The 21,415-nt window shown below is 35.2% G+C and overlaps 1 protein-coding gene across 6 annotated transcripts in view; it reads right to left on the bottom strand.

Annotated features, from left to right (window-relative positions):
• The window catches only part of ANKRD28 (ankyrin repeat domain 28), a 202,609-nt gene that overhangs the window by 116,964 nt on the left and 64,230 nt on the right, over positions 1 to 21,415 (bottom strand). For 3 of the 6 annotated variants that reach the window (XM_030328697.1, XM_030328700.1, XM_030328698.1), the window contains one exon: positions 5,035 to 5,118. In XM_030328697.1, coding sequence (XP_030184557.1) covers positions 5,035 to 5,118 — 84 coding nt within the window. Of the gene's footprint in view, positions 1 to 5,034; positions 5,119 to 6,245; positions 7,767 to 21,415 lie in introns of those variants that run through there. The other 3 variants (XM_030328701.1, XM_030328696.1, XM_030328702.1) reach the window with 3 other exon arrangements.

Raw genomic sequence — 21,415 nt, 5'->3', positions numbered from 1 at the left:
TGTTAATAATTTGGAAGGCTATTTTGGCAAATCAATCCCAAAATACTTTGAATGACAAAGCTAAATTCAGAAGCTAATAAAATATCCAAGATAGCATTTTCAAAAATACTAAGTTATATGGTAGATATAGGAAGCTCTACTTATTGACTAGCTCTTAAATCAACTCTTTTGTGTTTAAAAAGGGTCACTCATAATCTAAGCATTCCTGTTTTGAATACTGAGAACAGCATTCGCTAAATTATAATTACCTCTAGTTTGGTATTATCTTGAATGACATTTTTATCCAGCCAAAAATTAAGACATCAGGGAGGCTTATGTAGTCACTCATTTGCAATGCTAACATTAACAGCACTTGGTATCGGAATCCACTTGAATTACAGTTTAAAAGATAGGAGTCCATAGAATCAACCTAACTTTTGGGGGGAAAATCCACTTCTGAACCATTACTGTTTTATGGCACTATTTGACAAATGAAAAAAAACTATTCCTCTCTCTCCAATTTACTTTATTTTCCCAGTTACTATCAAGTCTGACATGGGTTCAAATTCCTGTTCCTGCTATACTTACTGGTCCTGGAGATATTTAACCTTTCTGAATTGTAGTTTTGTTATCTATTAGTGGAATGGAAATGCTAACCTACCAACATTACAAGATTGTTGTATGAACTGAATTCATAACATAAAAAGATTTAGGCATATCACTGTCTCTGAAATAAATTCTATAATTAACACCAATTTCTATCACTCTGGACACAGGAAAACAATTTCTTTGTGTAGAAATAATTTTCTGACAAAGTCAGACCTTTCCTCTGAAATTATGTTATTGATATTTTAGACTAAATTATTTGGACTCTACAATAGGGCATTAAGTTTTACTAAATCCTCGGGAAAGGAAATAATAATAATTATTATTTTGGCTACATATATTTAGAAATACAAATGAAACCTTCTGGGCAAAAGCAGGAGGTCATTCAAGGTCATTCAGAATTTTTAGACCATCTTAAAATTTTTTTTAAAAATGTTTATCTGATTTAATTTTGAGAGGCGTGCAGGGGAGGGGGCAGAGAGAGGCTCCAAGCAGGCTCTGTGCTAACAGACAGCCTGATGTGGAGCTCAAATTCATGAATGTAAGATCATGACCTGAGTTCTGAGCCCCAGTTGGATGCTTAACCCCTTAATCTACTGAGCCACCCAGGCACACCTTAGAGCATCTTAAATTTGGAGTGGCAAACACCCTGAAAGCCATTATTGTAATCCATACATTTTATAACAAAGAGAGCCTCAAAGAGCTTAAATGGATTTGCTCAAGTAGTAATATAGGCAATAAGGTAAGAAAACAGGAGTACTTAGGTCTAATAACTTAAATTCCAATTGTTCTTTACACTATATATACATACCCACTCTGCTTTCATAAATTTTTGACAGTATCACCTTTTTGATTAACAGTGTTTCTTCCATAACCAGGTAACTTATTTTTCTAAAAGTTTGCTACTTCAACTGCTTCTAGGCAATCAAAAATCTTCTATTAGGTTACTACCCAAACAACTATTTCCCCTTTATGCCTTCCTATGAAAATGCAAGTTTTCTCCACATATGGAATGGTAATATAACCAGTGATGATAAGCCTCTATCTTGTCCCAGGGGATGAACCAGGTGAAAAACAATGACTAATCTAAGCAAAACGCTAATCCCATTCTACCTTGCTGGTGGATTGGTTTAGAGTAAGCCCAGTAACCAATCCAATCTCAGGGGAGTTTGGAGGGGATTTGGAAAAAGATAGTTTTGCTGATTAAAATACAAAGAAAAAGGAAACTTACAGGAGGGTCCCCTTTCCATTTCTTTGGCTGGTGTCATAAGCACAAAATGCATCAGTCATCTCTACTAGAAGAAAGCTGAAAGCCTCACAGAGCCACTCACCCAGAGCTCTGACAGTACGATCTTAACCAACCAAACTGCCTTGCTCTAGAGTAAATTATTATAAAAGCAATAAACCTGTATTTAGTTAGGCACTCAATTACTTGTGGCCCAAAGCCTCCAAATATGAAACTCCAACATTTTTAAAAATTTATTTGAGAGAGAGAGAGAGAGAGAGAGAGAGAGAGAGAGAGAGAGAAGAGAGCGCACACGCATGAGCAGGGGAGAAGCAGGGAGAGAGAATCCCAAGCAGGCTCTACGCTGCTAGTGCAGAGTCCGATACAGGACCCAAACTCAGGAACCGTTAGATCATGACCTGAGCCAAAATCAAGAGCTGGACGTTTAAGCAACTGAGCCACCAGAACTCCAGCATTTTCTAGTGAAATCATCTTACCTAAGCCTCTACAACAGAAGACTTCCTTCTCAACCAAATAATACACATGTATTTTAAATTAAGAGTTTTGTTAAAAATCAATTCAGGTATGTTACTAAGAAAATGCTATTGGTGATTCACAGTATCCAAACTTCAGGACATGACTGAAGAAACTAAAATAATCTAAAAAAAATACAATGTTCATTTAACAGTACAGAAACAAATCTGAATTTGTATACCCATTCTAAAAACTGATAAAAAACAACTTCAAAACTGTAAGTTTCAAAGAGATGTTATTCTCAATTACTTATTTAAATAAAATTATTTTAAAAAAACACCACTGTCACACTGACATAAACTTAAACATACTTTATTACCTATCAACAATCACAGATTTAACTCAGATCACAGATTTAACAAATTGTAAAATTATGACAATACTCTCAACTACTAAGAGTCACATGAGAAAAGACGTAAAAGCAGCTGTAGAATAACTGGTCAAAAACCCATGAATCACTGAAGACTACTGAAGTCACCCACCCTCAAGAAAAGCCTACTGATTTGAAGTACTAACCTTTTAGTTCTGCCCTAAGTCACAGTAAGGGCACCAGCTAGGAGATGTTAAGAAATGGTGGTTATTATGGAAAGAGCCTAAATGTCCACCAACTGATGAATGGATAAAGAAATTGTGGTTTATATACACAATGGAGTACTACGTGGCAATGAGAAAGAACGAAATATGGCCCTTTGTAGCAACGTGGATGGAACTGGAGAGTGTAATGCTAAGTGAAATAAGCCATACAGAGAAAGACAGATACCATAGGTTTTCACTCTCATGTGGATCCTGAGAAACTGAACAGAAACCCATGGGGGAGGGGAAGGGGAAAAAAAAAAAAAAAAAGAGGTTAGAGTGGGAGAGAGCCAAAGCATAAGAGACTCTTAAAAAGTGAGAACAAACTGAGGGTTGATGGGGGGGGGGAGGGAGGGGAGGGTGGGTGATGGGTACTGAGGAGGGCACCTTTTGGGATGAGCACTGGGTGTTGTATGGAAACCAATTTGACAATAAATTTCATATATTGAAAAAAAAAAAAAAGAAGTGGTGGTTAAAAGCAAGTAAAGAAAGGAATCTATAAGTAGAGGCTAAAAATCATAAATGTTTGGGGGTGACACACTAATGACACATACACAATAGATTCCAAGGACATCACAGTAGAATAAACTTATGCTCAAGATGATTCTGAGTAATTTTTAAAAATTTAAAATAATTTGATCAATACAGCAGAAAACAGTGTTGGCTATGAGACTTCATAATGACAGGGAAATTAATCATGGTAAGTAGCATTATAGTCCAAACTTTCTCACCAAGATAAGATTTGTAGTACTATAAGAAAACTAGCAAACAAACCCAAAAAACTAGAGTTCAACAGAACAGAAAGCCATTTTTTTCCTTTTCATTAACTCTATACCCCTGTAACTATTTTCTGTCCTAAGAAAAAACAGACTCTTCAGAACACCCCAATTAGGTAAAGTAACAAGGCATTCCATTTAAATAAATAAATATATCCTGAATTAGGTGCATGTTTCCAATAAATATAAATTTAAAGGCAATTATTTAGGAAGGTTTAAAAAAAATGTAGTAATAGCATTTTGATCACTCTAATGTTAGAATGAACCATTTTAGCTAAAGATTAAATTTATTTGGATAATCCAACTTTTAAAAGATTAATACTTTTTATATCTACTTAACATTATCACAGTAGTACTGTATGAAAGAATGAAAGATGAGAGCTTGAGATGACCTTGCAGGCTTTTGCAGAACTACCAATCATTTTAGGTCATCTGTTTTGGTGTTGCTATGGCAACTTTATGAATCATGACCCCCTCACCACAATAATTCAGAGGACTGAATTATGTATGAAGAATGTACTGTCAACATGTTTCCCGTAAAAATATACACATTAATGAATTAGATCTTACTATAGTAAATTATATATCTTTAGCCTCAATTCAGTAAATTAAAGAAACTACTGGCCACTAGAGAAACGGAAAATTATCCATATGCCCAATCTGTATAAAACTGTCTCTCATGTCAATCCTGAATGTCAAATCCACTACACCTTTCAGTTTGGAGACTTTTCAAACAATATGTCTTTCTTTACTGAGAGGCTCAAACAGATGGTCTCTGTATAATGCTTACCATTACTTATTTACAGAAAACAAATTCGATCTCATAATCAAATCAGATATATTATAAACTTAATAGAATGTCTTTAGAGTTCACAAAAAGAACCCTCATCTAAATGCATACAAGTATTTAACCAGTCAAATGTCACGATGTCTACAACTTACTTTCAAATGGATTCAGCAAAAGAAAAAACCGTATGTGTCTATATATAAAATATGTGTAAATATGAGAGGGAAAGCAAATGTGGCAAAATGTTCTCACTGCTGGATCTACGTGGAGTGTATGTGGGTATTCAGAATATTGTTTCAACTTTTCTGTAAATATTCCCAAGTAAAAAGCTGTGGAAACAAAGGACCCTCACTGGTTCCTAGTCCTCTTGTGTTAGTTTTTTACCTGAATATACACCCAGTCCCCTTCTTTTGAGGCAATTACTTCAAGACCCTCTGCCCTCATTTAAACAACTGTTACAGAACTGTTACGTCTTTTTTAACAAAATCATAATTCTAGAAAAGAGTTTTTATAAGTAGATTTAAAGGCCAGTATCAGTGAATTCATTGTTTTACCTGAAAGTTAACATCTTCTTTCTTAAATATTAGTGCTCGAACTTCATCAGGATCTCCATTAAATATAGCTTGCACCAGTGATGGCTAAAATACAAGACAGTAATAAAAATATTAATCACACTGCATGGATAATTCTAAAGATATTTCCACATAATTTTTAATCCTAAAATTTTTCTTCTCTTTAGCAACAATAATTTGTTTTTGACATTAACCAATACTTTTATTGAGTCAAGTTGTATGAAAGTACAGGATTCCTCCTTGAATAAAAAAGGCCTAATTAAAAAAAAAAATCAATTTAGTATGGCCAAAATTAGGTAGTACAATAAACACAATCAAACCTGAGTAGAAGCCTTTTGTTTATATACATGGTAAAAAACAAAGTCTCTTCCAAATACAAGTGTGACATCTCAACATCTACTTGTGGGACATAAGTCGTCAAACAAGCCATTGCCAGGCCACAATGATGCCCATGAAGGCAGGCCTTTTTGAAAAGTTCTGTTTGGGGCATTCAATAACTTGCATGGGTTAGCATTATCTGTTATACAGATTTAAATCCGAAGAAAGAAAATCTGGCAATTGATGAAAATCACTACTATTCAAAGACCAAAAAATAGCATATACCTGAATAACACGAAGAGGCAAACACGTGCATGTCTAAATATAACAATTTCTTAATCAACAACAGTCTCTTTGATAAGGTATCATATTATACTAGTCAAACAAACCAATTGACAACAGCATTAAAAATAAGGTTAAGGAAGTCTGATTCTTTTTCATATAAAAGTGCTGCATGTAAATACATAAAATTCATTACAGAAAAGGTTGTGCCTCGGTGTTGCTAGCAGTAGTAAACCTTTCCTAAAACATACAGTTCCTCATTCTCATTACATCATTTTTTAAAACCACAAAATGAAAACAGAAACGTGGTTGCCAGAACTACAATTCTCAAATTATTTTTTAAAAAGTCTTTGTAAGAGAGTAATACATAGTAAGGAAAGTCTGAGAATGTTAGCTAAACGTCTGAAGAAGTAAAAACCAAAACTGTGTCCATTTTATACACAAGTAATACTGCATCATATTTACATACCTATACTGCTTTTATTTGGGTTTGCAATAAAACTAGTGGAAGCCACCTTATGTTTATTCTTAAAAGATAAAATTTACCCCATTAGTTCAGTAGAAGATAATAAACATAAACTCTCATATCTTACCAATACACTTCCAGAAGGTGGTGGTGAATGTAGGGATTTATTTTCCTGTGGCAATTTAGAAATGAATGCAGGAGATTCATCTTCTACCTCCTCCAAAACAACAATACACACTCGACTCATTCGCTCTTTTAAAACACTAAATTCCAAGCTATGTGATAAAAGTCACAGTTGGAAGAGCACAAATAGTTTTTCCTCCTCTTCTGTACAACACTTAGGATCATTCTCTGAACAGCGCAGCTGGTTTTTTAAAGTTAGTAAGTACTATCAGAAAAACTGAAGTTTAAAATTATGACTACATAACATAACTTCCTAAAAACAACAAAATTCTGTTATTTTCTGTTGGGTTACTGTAATACTTAAAAGAAATTTCATATCAACATGTCACTAACTAAAACGGAGTCCAGTACAAGCTCATCTAAAAATATTTTTCCCTTTCCAAAATAATCATATTGCTCTCTGTCTCACAGAAATTTACTTGCATAAAAAGATTATTGTTTGGGGTGACAACACCACACAATACAGGATGAAATGAGAAACAACTACTGTGACAGAGAGGATTATAGCTATACCCACTCTTGCCTGCAAGGTCATATAGTTACCAGTAGCTGACTTGCTTATAATTGGGAAAAAAAAAAAATCTCACTATTCTGTTTCCACTTCTAATTTGTCTTCATTTCTTCAGCTTCTGGTTTAAAGCAGATACTATCCAGAGGAAAAAAAAATATCTAGAGCTCAGCATAAATTCTTAAAATGAAGCTCAGAGGTTGACAATTCTTTCTGTGTTTGGGAAAGAAAAAAAACAACAACACTCTGCATTAATAGCAAAGCTGCAGTACATTTACATGCGATGAGTCAGACCCCAAGAGACAATAGGACTCTTGGTACTAGAATACAGCTTGATTAATCCAGATATCCCATATAAAGAAGAAACACAGATAGCTTTATTCCCATCGATAGCATAAGCAAGGCAGAGCGTTCATTCTTTCTCCATCAGGCAGTTGTCTGTGGCTGCTCCAGCAAAAGGGCACAGCACCAGGCAGAAATAGTGTTAGCAGAGGATCCTAACGGAACAGGCAGGCTGCGAAGGAATTAGAAGGCATTTGAGCTCAAATTACTGCTTCAGGCTTTTCATTTAAAAAAAGAGAGAGAAAAGCCCAGTAGTTTATCATTCCAGTGTTTCCTTTGATCTCCACATGAATACAGCTTCCATTAAATAGTCTTCATTCACAGGAAAAAACAGCAGACTGTGCATCTTCTTTGAGCCAACTACTTTATTCAATCATCTGCTCTGTGCCAATATAGTTTCCTTCCACTGTGAAAACCGCTACAGTTATCCTTTTCAGTAGATTTCAGATGCTTTCCTGTTCCCCAGATGATCTTGCAAAACGGCCACTGATACCTCCAAATAGGTAGGTCCTTAAAAAATATCTACAGAACCTCAGGATCGGCCCCACAGAAGCATTCCAACTGAGCAACAGTCTGAATAGCAAAGACTGCAGAACCGCAGGATGAAATGCCTAGTAATGCTCACATGTTACACTTACCAGAGATCTGAGCTACTGCTCGGGGATGTAACTTCCTCTAGCAGGAGAAAAAAATAGTGCATTTGGACAGCCTTCACAATTAGAAGGTTCATGCCAGTTCTGTGACTAATCCAGATCAAACTGAAAAATTCTATAACTGAAAATGATGTGCGCTTTTAACATTTTCCACTAAAGCCACAAGGAAATCTGGTGTACTGCCTCTGCTGACTAACACTGGTTTTAGCAAGTAAACAATTCCAAACAGCTTAAGTGCTTTCGTATGTTACAATATAGCAAATGTTTAACCCTATAAATGACAACTGCAATAAGAATGTCTGCAGTGGACCCATAAAAGAGATGGAGAAATATTTTATGATAACAGAAAAACACAAATCTAAGATTTTATTTTTTTACCAAGATCATTTTTAATATACCAGATGCATTTATTTTCAAAATGCAAAAAAGTTTTAAGCAAAGAAATTTAAGATTTACAATTTCTGTTGTTGAATTTAATCAATCATGTCTATTTTAAAGGAAAAAAACCCAAAAATTTCATAATGTAAAAATCCTAGCTCTAAGCTTCTGTGGATCATCTGAATTTCACTGAAGAAATAAATAATTCCACCTTCCCATCCGGAAATGGAATAAAGCCTTAAATCCGTTAAATAGCGGCATAAAACTATTGTTTAATGCCCTAAGTATTCATTTTCTCTATGTCAAAAAGGCACGAGGTAACATAAAAAGTCAGATGTTCCTTCCTCTATAAAATTAATTTCCCCAAAGCTACAAGGAAGTGTCAAAAACAACAATCTATTGTAAGCTTTCCCTTCTTTCTCTATTTATTAAGCATGCGAGTTATTTTCTAACAGAAAATTACAATACTATGGTTTCCCTTCAATTTTTGTTCTTTCTCCTATCAACTAGCATTTTTTTAAAATTAAGGAACATAATAGCTATTTTTGAACATTTACGATGTGCTAATAAGTGTTGTACATTTCATTTAAAACTCACAATAACCTTGCTATGTTTCCATATAATAGAGGGAAAAAAACTGACTCAAAAATTAAGTATTTTATCCAGTCATACAATTACTAAACTTGTGTCTAATTCCAAACACATGCTCTTTCTAATCTAGTCTGCTTCCACTGAGTGTACGCACTTGTGCACACACCCCCACCCCAGTACTCTCTCAAGATCTTCGCAACCTATACTAGATTGTCAAAGTAATCTTAAAAAACAGGTAACCTATAATGGCTATGAAAAGTTTAAGGTAACAAAGAATATACTATTTATTGTCATAATACTCCTAACAAGTTATTTTTAAATGGGTATTTCAGGGCTAGTGTTACATCATGTGTTTAAGCTAATTTACTTACCAAAACACAAAAAGAAAAAAAATCCACATGATATGGATAATACAAGAAATGCCAGAATTTAAGAACAAAAACCATTAATATCAATCTATTAAAGAACCTGTAATCCTAACATAATTGTACCAAGATACTGAAATATGCTAACAATTTGCAGAGTTGTATTTTAAAGTAAGCAAATGGTTTTAAGCCAAATTAAAGGACATGCAAATATTTTTGCATAACAAAATGCTGTAACTATCTCCACATGACTAACTCAAATATCATCTTGATATATGAAATATGTAAAAATTAAATCACTGCGGTGACCATATCCTATATTCTGTCTTCAGGGGTTTTTTGCACCCCAAACAAAATCTCTTCTTATACAGACACTTTTAACTCGTTCCAAAGTATTCAATGTGTAAGTTCAGCTACTTAGACTTAAGCAGGTACATCCTATTTCTTGTTCTAGGTCAACTTCCGTACTTAGGTCTTTCCCAGCCAGAGAACAAGCTCTTTGAAGGCAGAGGGACTATGTTTACACACACACACACCCCATGCAGACACACACACACACACACCACATAGACGCACACACCACACACATTTCCTTCTACTTTCTCCCACTTGTAAACAATTTCAATGAAATTAATTCTATTATGTCACAAGACTCTGGAATAGAGTGGTAAAATTATAAAGACAAAAGGGGATTCATGTGTATATATTAAGAGTGTGTGTATATATATATATATACACACTTACTTTAATCCAAAAACACAAGAGGCATTAAGGTGTAGAAGTTGAGCAACTTAAAATGCAGAAGTTGACAGGATATAAACCAATGATACAGGATGACAGCTAAAATTAAGGCCTCAGGAGGTCAGCCTACCTGGAATTCAAATTCTGATTCCATTATTTATTAGTTGTGTCCTTGGGCAAGCTACTTAAATGCCCTGGGCCTAAATGTCTTTGCACTTATAAAATAAGAATAATAATCTTCAGAGATTTTTTACCTAGGAGAAATACAATAATAGCACAGTGATTGAGAATGTAGGCTTTGTAAGCCAAACCGCTTGTGTTCTAATCCAGTTTCTGCACTAACAAACCTAACCGTGACCTTGAGCAAGTTACTTAATCTCGGTCTCACTTCAACATCTAATAAAGACCATTAAACAGAATCTACTTTATAGTGTTATCAGAGTGAAGTTTAAATAAAATGTAGATAATCTTTATTATTATGGATATTTAGGGGAAGTAGAATGATTTCCCTAGTGAAGGTAGTGAGGAGAGGACTACTGTCGATTTTCTCCCCCTACTGGTGAGATGATTTTCAGACTAATCTCTAGAGATCTCATTCAGTTGCTAAGTACACTCCCCTCACCCTACCCTTTCCAGGCTTCTGGAGAGACTGCTAGAAGCTTGTCTTAACACTGGAATAACCAAACAAGAATTAAGTAAGCATTACGGAGGGGAGGAAGGAGTAAACTTAGGCAAGAAGTAGGATTATGGGTTTTGCCATTCTTAAACATTCACTGTACTTTACACTCTAAGGAAAGAGAACTGGCCCATGAGGTGCCTAGCTGGCTCAGTCAGTATAGCACAAGACTCTTGATCTCACAGTGGTGAGTTCAAGTCCCACGTTGGACATGGAGCCTACTTAAAAAAAAAATGTAAAAAAAAAAAAATTCATTAGGGCGCCCTGGGTGGCTCAGTCGGTTAAGTGTCCGACTTAGGCTCAAGTCATGATCTCACAGTTCGTGAGTTCGAGCCCCGCATGGGGCTCTGTATTGACAGCTCTGAGCCTGGAGCCTGCTTCTGGTTCTGTGTCTCCCTCTCTCTGCCCCTCCCCCATTCGTGCGCTCTGTCTCTTGAAAATGAATAAATGTTAAAAAAAAAATTCCTGGCCCATGATATCCAATATAATCAAAGGAAGATGAAAAAACTCAGATAATTGCTGCACTATTTTTTATTATTTAAGTTAACAGCACCATATAGCACTGTTTTAAATCTTCTACTGAATGAGACAGACCCCTAATACAAGGAATTCACATCTTAAAGGAAAAAAAAAACAGGTAAGTAACTATTTAAAACATTAGGAATGTACAAAGTATTTATGATAAAAAATTACTGACAAAGATAGTGCAAACTTAAGTTCAACAATTTTTTTTTCAATTGAACAATGGTAAGGGGATGTGGTTTTTATCTTGAGGCATTTACTTTTTAAGCCAAATTAAGTTTTTAATAAGCCAATAAATTACAATTCTGACAACTTCATAATCCTTCCATTCTTTATACTAAAATGTATCCTATCAACAGCTTACTCCTACTCTTCACAGAATCACATAATGGAAAGCTGGTTTAACGATAAAATATTTTAACATCGCAAAAGATTTTTTTTTTTTTTGGTTCCTAATTTTGTTACACCAAAAGTTTTTCGGGACACATGAGATTTTTTTCTTTCTGCATACAGATTCAATCCAAAGTTATCTTATCTCTGAAAATCTGTGACCTCCATATTGATTATCATCGATAGGAATTTTACTCAGGGTGGATAGAGCAGAGCACGCTAGTGTCTTAGTATTGAAAAATAAAAAGCTGGGGCGCCTGGGTGGCGCAGTCGGTTAAGCGTCCGACTTCAGCCAGGTCACGATCTCGCAGTCCGGGAGTTCGAGCCCCGCGTCGGGCTCTGGGCTGATGGCTCAGAGCCTGGAGCCTGTTTCCGATTCTGTGTCTCCCTCTCTCTCTGCTCCTCCCCCGTTCATTGCTCTGTCTCTCTCTGTCCCAAAAATAAATAAACGTTGAAAAAAAAGATTTAAAAAAAAAAAAAAAAGAAAAATAAAAAGCTTGTGGTGAGAGATGGTAAGAAATGGATTTAAACCATGTTTCAGAAACATTTCTCATAGTTCAAGAATCCTGAACAATCTTCTTGAGCTAGGCCTCATCTGTCCATATATTTTAGAAAAATCCTATGAACAGATTTTAAAAGAAAATGGGGGAGGAGGAGGGGGGAAAAATCTTAAATAGCTCTTGTTAGGTATTGGTTAGCTTCCTCAGTATTAGTACAGCCACTGAAAAAATGACATTACATATTTAAAAAACGATGAATTCAAGATCCTTATAATACATGCAAATTAACTCTCTGCATGTAATATATTTACAAAACTAGACCACTTTTTAAATGTTTACCCAACCATACTTCCAAAATGGCTGACAACCAATGTTATCCAATGATCTCAAGTGGTTTGACCCCACTGGTATATTATAATGGTATAATGAATTGTTACCCCTTCCATTAATACTATCATATACTGCATATTGTTAACATATATTATTGTTACCTATTATTACTCTGATGTGTTCTACTACGACCTATCTATATCTGCATCCATTCTTCCCCATATTCCATTTGGCCAGAAGACTTAATTTTTAGGTAAGTACAGGGCCTCCTAGAACAATGTCTATACTTCTCAGCCTCCCTTATGGCTAGAAGCCACAAGACAAAGTTGTGACCAGCATTTTAAGTAGAGGTGTGTGTGGCTTCCAGAAAACTGCCTATTCTACAAGGACAAATGGTATATCCACCCTGCTTCCTGGAACATGGATGACTCACCACCATCTTAAACCAAAAAAGGACCAGAGTCTAGGGTGATGGAACAGTATATTAGAGGGGATCTGGGTCCCTGAGGACTTTGTGGGACAGAACTGCCATAAAGCCCTAGACTGCCCACTTCCCAACTCTTATGTTACAAAGAGAAGTTCCACCTCGTATAAGTCTTTGTGATTTTTGAGTCTCTTTACTCAGAGCTGAAACTAACACTAAGTGGTAATCTTCCTCTTCCTCCAATCATCAATCAATGATCCATACTCCAGTACAGTATAGCTACTTAAATTTTCAAAAATTAAAATGGATTATAAACATTAACTGCAACAAACTGAAATAGAAATAACTAACCAGAAAACAGCCTCAAAAAACAAATCCACTATATTAATCCGTGGAGGGAGAAGGAAACATATTTATCACAAATATTTTCACTGAATCCTCAATCACGTCTTGTGGATACTATTATCCAATTTATATATGGAAAGTAGAGGCTCAGTAACATCCAGTCAGACAATGACTCATCCATTCATCTGTATTTATTCATCATCTACTATGTGTCAGGCTTTCTGCTAGCCTAAGGAAACAAAATTATGAATAAACAGTCAATCCTTATTCTAATGGAGCTTACATACAAATAAATATTATATACTGCAAACTGCAATAAACTGTAGAAGGAAAAAATTTCTTGGAAAAAAATTAGGTCCACATGGCTGCAGTAAGCAACTATGAGTAACTATGAGGAGCAGATGTAGTTGGGAGAAACAGTTAAACTCAGATTATACAGAACTTTGTAAGCCAAGTTATAAAGTCTGTATTTCCTAAGTGATTGGAAAGTCATTAGAAATTTTTAAGCTAGGCAGTCATGATGATTTGCTTTAAAAAGATTATGTGGCTTCAGTGTAGAGAACAAATTTGAGGAGAAGAAGGAAGCCAAAGGACTAGTTGAAATAATCCAGGAGACTGTTGAAATAATCCAAAGAGTGGGTAATCTGAACTAGGATGCTGGGCATGTAAATGCAGAGACTGAGATATATTTTAGAAATAGGATTTATAGGACATGCTAATAGACCGGATTTAGGGGTGAGGGAGAAGATGGTAACCACAAACAACTCCTAGGTGTTTTATGCAAGCAACTAGTGCTTGCAAGACTTTAAGCAATCTAGGCCTTCTTCAGTTTCCAAAGGTATTAAAATGAGTAATAAGACTTGTTCTATCATATCTAAGGACCCTTCAAGCTCTAAGTCGGTTCCAATCTTAATCCAAAATATGTATCTTAACATCTACTCTCATGATTTGAAAACAAAGTGTTAACAATCCTGAACCTGTCTAAATTCAAAGAGCAGTATAAAAAAGTTCCTAAAGGATGGTAAGATTGGGTTCCATATTACCCAAGATTCAGTACACTGAAATAATCTAAAAAATGTTTGGCAAAAATACCTTAATCTAAAACATTCAAAATTACAATAGCAACTAATTCAACAAATATTTCCTATTAACATTTCCACTCTACTATACACACACCAAGAGATTATGAAATGCCATATATCATCTCCACATTCAAAGACCTTATGCAATCTAATGATTTTTTGGCCATGACACCAAAAGCACAGGCAACAAAGGCAAACAGAAACAAAAGGGACTACATCAAACTAAAAAGCTTCTGCACAGCAAAGGAAACTATCAACAAAATAAAAAGACAATCAAGGGAATGGGAGAAAATATCTTATCTGTAACCATATATATCCAATAATAAATTAATATTCAAACTATATAAAGAACGCATACAACTCAATAGCAAAAATATATAAATAACCTTATTTTTTTAAATGGGCAAAAAACCTAAATAAATATTTTTTTAAAGAAGGCCATACAAGTGGCCACAGGTACATGAAAGGGCACTCTTGTGTTGATAAGGATGTGGAGAAAAGGGAACCCTTGCACACTGTTGGTTGAATGTAAATTGGTACAACCACCATCAAAAACAGTATGGCACTTCCTCAAAAAGTTAAATATAAAACTACTATCAGATCCTGCAATCTCACTTCTGGGTATACATCCAAAAAAAATGAAACCAGTATCTCAAAGAGACATCTACCCTCCCATGTTCATTGCAACATTATTCACAAAGACAAGATATGGAAACAACGTAAGTGTCTGGCAAAGGATGAATGGATAAAAAAAAAAAAAATGTGTATGTATACACAATGGAGTATTATTCAGCCATAAAATCAAAGAAATTCTGCCATTTCCTACAACATGGATGAACACAGAGGACATTTATGCTAATAAAATAAGCATAAATAAGCCAGACACAAAAAAACAAATACTGTATGATTCCTCTTACTTGAACTCCTAGAAACAGAGAGTCAAATGGTGGCTGCCAGGGGCTTAAAGGTAGAGATGGGGAAACTCTGGTCAAAGAGTACAAACTTTCAGTTTTAAGAATAGTAACTTTGGGAGATCTATACATACAGCTACAGTTAACGATACTGTACTGTATACTTCAAATCTACTGAGAGTATATCTTGTGTTCTTACCACAAAAGAAACAAAAAAGGTAACTATGAGAGGTGACGGATGTATTAATAAACATACTTTTAGCTTGATAGTAGTAACCACTTCACAATGGATATGTATTTCAAATTATCACATTGTACACCTTAAGTAATACAATTTTTACTGGTCAATTATACCTCAGTAAAGCAGGGGGGGGGGGTGGGGGAGACCTTATATAGCCTAAATGAGGTACACAAGAAAAATTAGCCAGTACAAGAACACAAGTGATAGTAAAAAGTAGTGTAAAAAGTAGTATATACAGAGACCTAAATATGAAGTATAAGAAAAACCTGCTACTAATTAAGTCATTGGTAAGAGCATAGCATATTAACAATTGTAATTGGTACATAAAGATATCTTCTAATTGTCCATTCTCTTAAAAAAAATGATGGCTTTTATGAAACTGTTCATAAACTTCATTGTTGCTACTTTTTCCTGATTTATTGGAAGGGTGCTTTCTCAAACCAACAGTCAACTAGCTAGAATATCTAACCAAAACCTCCTCTTGACGATTACATTTCTAAGAAAATCGTTCAAACATTTTATTTGTTAGTTTTATTTAACATTTGGGGCGCCTGGGTGGCGCAGTCGGTTAGGCGTCCGACTTCAGCCAGGTCACGATCTCGCGGTCCGTGAGTTCGAGCCCCGCGTCAGGCTCTGGGCTGATGGCTCAGAGCCTGGAGCCTGTTTCCGATTCTGTGTCTCCCTCTCTCTCTGCCCCTCCCCCGTTCATGCTCTGTGTCTCTCTCTCCCCAAAAAAATAAATAAAAGTTGAAAAAAAAAAATTTTTAACATTAATACTATTTACAGGGGCTTCTGGGTGGCCCAGTCAGTTAAGCACTGGCTCTTGATTTCAGCTCAGGTCATGATCTCACGGTTGGGGAGATCAAGCCCTGCAATAGGCTCTGTGCTGACAGCTGACAGCACAGATTCTCTGCCTAGGATTCTCTCTCCCTCTCTCTCTGCCCCTCCCCACTAGTGTGCACATTCTCTCTCTCCCTCCCAATAAATAAATAAATAAATAAACATTTAAAAAAAAAACTATTTACAATGCCAGACTAATAGTTTAGTTACTCAAAGAGTAGACAAGTGCCAAACAGAAATAAAAAATAAGCCACATACTTTAAAATTTTCTAGTAAATACGTTTTAAAATGGTGAAAATTAATAATAGCAGTATTTTATGTAATTAAATAGATCCAAAATATTATCATTTCAGCTTGTAATCAATATAGTTATTGGATATTTTACATTTTTTATCACCTTCAAAATTTGTTGCATATTTTATACTTAAAGCATATCTCAATGTGAACATTAAATTTTCACTGGAAATAACAGATCTGTATTTAGAGATCAAAAAATTTACAGTTGAGAATGTAAATACATGTGCCTGAGTTGTTACAATCATATATATATTTTTTAACATTTACTCATTTTTTGAGAGACAAAACATGAGTGGGGAAAGGGCAGAGAAAGAGAGAGACACAGAATCTGAAGCAGGCTCCAGGCTCTGAGCTGTCAGCCACCCAGGCACCCCACAAACATATTTTTTAAGTTCCAGTAACTAAATCATGTATTCTTAAAATTTAGATTAAACTAAATCAAGAATTCAGTTCCTCAGTTACATTAGCCAGCCATATCTGCCTAGTGACTATCGTATTAGACAACACTGGTTTAGACCTATAAAGACTAACTTTTTAAAAGTTTAACTGTTCTAGACAGAAACCTAAAATATGCTACCTACATCACTGTCTTACAGAAAAGAACATCGATTTTTATGATGGCTCGGAGTCAATAATATGAACATACACTGTTATTGTTAGACTGCTTCATAGTAAAATAATCACAACAGCCTTAGTTGACTGTTCCTAAATATTTCTGTCATAACTTGAATGGTTCACTAGTTCTCTTTCTTTTCCCCTTTGTTTCTTCCCTAAAATCACATACATCTCTCTAATTTTTCACAGTATTAGCCCTGGCTTGAAGGCAACAACATTATTTTCATATGAAACAAAGTACATGAACTTCTTAGGTCCCATTTTCTTCAGTATTCAAAGGTCTCTTCACATACACTAGGGTTCCATACAGAATTCATAAGTTGAAGTTAACAAAAGTTGACTAGCTATCTGTCAGCACATTACTTCATTTCTTTAGGCACCTTTGTTTTGCTGTTGAAGCAAATGAAATTGATCAAGTTGTTTTCAGTTCTGGTATTTTATAACTTTATGTCCCTTTTCTGATAAGAATAGGTTGATTCATGAAAGGAAGGTACCAAAAGTAGTGGTAGTGACCATCGATTAGATTTCTTCAATAAAATTGGCTCTGAGAAAAGAGTAAGTTGGATAATATTTAACCCAAAAAGGGCTAAGGGGAAAAAAGGCAAAGATCAAGATAAACACGTAGAAGGCTAAAGAACTTGATTTTCAAAAAAGAACTAACCAATCAAAAGATATGGTATGACTGAATGGATTTTAAAAAACCAAGATCCAGGGCTCCTGGGTGGCTCAAGTTGGTTAAGTGTCCGACTCTTTAATTTCGGCTCAGGTCATGATCTCACAGTTTGTGAGTTTGAGCCCTGTATCAGGCTCTGTGCTGTCAGCTTGGGATTCTGTCTCCCTCTTCCTCTCTCTCTCTCCCTCCCTCCCTCTCCCCCTCCCCATAAATAAATAAACATTAAAAAAAAAGATCCAACTCTATGTGGTCTACAAGAGACTAACTTTAGATTTAAGGGCACATGTAGGCTGAAAGTGAAGGGATGGAAAAGGTATTCCATGTAAATGGTAACAAAAAAAAGAACAGTGTGGCTAAACTTCATCAGACAAAATAGACTCTAAGTCAAAAAGTGTCAAATGGGACAAAGGACTCTATATAATGACAAAACTAGGAAGAGAAATACACACACCAACATTAGAGCATCTAAATAGATTTAGCAAACACTGACAAAACTAAAGGGAAAACTTGACAGCAATATAATAATAATAGTAGCAGACTTCAATATCCCATTTTCAATAATGGATAGAACATATGACAGGTAATCAACAAGAAAATAGTTGGCTTGAACACTATAGACCAAATGGGCTTAACAGAACATTCCACCCAACAGTAGCAGAATACACATTGTTCTCAAGCACACAAAGAACATTCTCCAGGATAAATTGACATCTTAGGTCACAAAACAAATTTCAACAATTTTAAGAAGAAATCATACCAAATATCTTTTCTGACCAAAACAGAATGAAACTAACAATCCATAGCAAAAGGAATACTGGAAAAATAATGTGTGGAAATTAAATAACACACTCTTGAAAAACCAACAGATCAAAGAAGAAATCAAAAGGCAAGTTAGAAATATCTCAGTATCTAGAGACAAAAACAGAAACACAACATACCAAAACTTATGGGATGTAAAAAAAGCAGTACTAAGAGGGAAGTTTATTTTGATAAACACCTATATTAAAAAAGAAAGACCTCAATGTCAGGCACAGGGTTGGCACTAAACTTAGGTCTCTGGAATTTTATTCCAGATTTCTGGGGTCATTTCATTCACCCATACTTTCATTCATTTCTTCATTCAATAAACACTTATTGAACAACTATTACACACAAAATAAAGATAACATTATAGTTAAAAGTGCCAACTTTGAAACCATATTGCATAAGTTATCATTCAGATGATACTTTGCAGGAAAAGAAAAAAGTCAAACAATGGGAAGTAGAAAGAGCAAAAAGTAAACCTCTCCTTTTCTACCAATATTTTTTAGCTGTGTGACCTTTATTAAGTCATATAGCCTCTTTGTATCTGTTTCCCCAAATTTAAGTGAGAATAATGATGGAGCCTCATAAGATTGTTGAGAACACATGAAAGGGGCTTAAAACATCTTGTACTATAAAAATGGTAGCTATTAAAAAAAAAAAGAAAAGAAAGACCTCAAATAACCTAACTTTACACCTGAAGGAGCTAGAAAAAGCAGCAGCTAAACCCAAAGTTAGCAGAAGGAAGAAAATAATGATTAGAGCAGAACTAAATGAAATAAGGGGGAAAAAGCTGGATTGGTTATTTGAAAATATTAAATTGTCAAAACTTTAGCTAGACTAGGAAAAACAGAGAACTCAAATGAAACCAAAAGTGAAAAAGGAGATGAGACATTATAACTGATGCCACAGGAAAGGGGGGAAGGGGCGGAGGGGTGGGTGGGAAGGATAAGGGATTATTATGAACAATTATAATGCCAAGAAATTGAGTAACCTAAAATAAATGGATGAATTCCTAGAAACATACAACCTACCAAAGACTGAATCATGAATAGAAAAAGACTGAATCAGTAATCAAACACCTCCAACAATGAAAAGCTCAGGACCAAATGGCATTACTGGTGAATTATACCAAATATTTAAATAATTAATGCCAATCCTTCTCAAACTCTTCCAAAATAATTGAAAAGGAACACTTCTGAACTCATTTTATGGGCCAGAATCACCCCGATACCAAACCAGACAAAGACACTACAAAAAAAGAAAATTATAAGCGAAAACAGAATTCCTGACAAACACAGATACAAAAAGTGTCAACGAAACACTAGCAAACCAAATTCAACATTACATTAAAAACACCATACGCCATGACAAAGTGGGACTTATGCCTGACATGAAATCATGGTTCATCATACAAAAATGAGTTAACACACGGTATTAACAGAACGAAGGATTAAAAAAATGACACAATCACCTCAATAGATACAGAAAAAAACATTTGAAAAAATTCAACACCTTTTCATGATAAAAACTTGCAACACACTAGGAATAGAAGGAAAGTACCTTAACATAATACAGACCATATATGAAAAGTCCACAAATTCAGTGGTGAAAAACTGAAAGCTTTTCCTCTAAGATCAGAAACATGGCAAAGATGCGCTCTCTCATTACTTCTATTTAACACAGTACTGAATTTTCTAGCCAGACCAATTAGGCAAGAAAAAGAAATAAATGGCATCCAAATCAGAAAGAAAGAAGTATTCTGTGTGCAGAAGACATAAACTTTGTACAAAACCCTTTAGATTGCACACAAAAAAACCTTAGAATTAATTCAGTAAAGGTGCAGGATACAAATATTAACCAAATCAGTTGCATTTCTATACACTAAGAATAAACTATCTGAAAAGGAAATTAAGAAAATAGTCTCGGGGCGCCTGGGTGGCGCAGTCGGTTAAGCGTCCGACTTCAGCCAGGTCACGATCTCGCGGTCCGTGAGTTTGAGCCCCGCGTCAGGCTCCGGGCTGATGGCTCGGAGCCTGGAGCCTGTTTCCGATTCTGTGTCTCCCTCTCTCTCTGCCCCTCCCCCGTTCATGCTCTGTCTCTCTCTGTCCCAAAAATAAATAAACATTGAAAAAAAAAAAGAAAATAGTCTCATTTACAATAGCATCATAAACAATAAGATAATTGGTAATAAACTTAACTAGAAAAGTAAAAGAGTTGTACATTAAAAAATTACAAAACATGGATGAAAAAATTAAAATGACATAAACAAAAAGATATCCTGTGTTCATAGATTAGAAGACAGTATCGTCAAAAAAGAAAAGATTAAAAACGGGGAATAACTAAAAAACAAACAAACAAAAAGAATAACTGGGGAAGGAAGATCTCACAGATGCAGAAAAAAGGGGGTTGTAGCATGGAGGTGGAAAATTACCTTGAGTTATGAAGAGAAGATCTTTGTCTTCTGAAGCAAGAAGGAAGGGTTGATGTAGGTAAGTGGAAGTGAAAGTATAAAGTTGAAAAGGAATAAGTGTGAATGTTTAGCAGCTGAAAGTAATGGGTCATGAGGTCTAGGCTGATAATAATAAAAATACAGAAGTGCAGGTAGTTTCAGTACAAGAAACAAATTGTGGGATGTGCTTAGTGGAGTATATGGTTAGAGCCAAGTGGAGAGTATCGCTGGTGTGGAAGTTGGTACACTGGGAAGTATGATATTCAAAATGTCATCTACAAAGAAATGAAATCATGTAGATAACTGATGTAACTCTGACCCAGATGCAGAACTGTGGAGTGAGATTTGACAGACAATAGCAACAAAAAACAGGAGTCACCTAGCCAGATGGCATGTGCTTCAAAAGATTTTTTATAGATAGGTAGACTTGTAACATT

This window comes from Lynx canadensis, chromosome C2 (assembly GCF_007474595.2).
Source record: "Lynx canadensis isolate LIC74 chromosome C2, mLynCan4.pri.v2, whole genome shotgun sequence".
NCBI lineage: Eukaryota > Metazoa > Chordata > Mammalia > Carnivora > Felidae > Lynx > Lynx canadensis.
The sequence above is the reverse complement of the archived record's forward strand: the minus strand, read 5'-3'. Positions and strand labels throughout refer to the sequence as shown.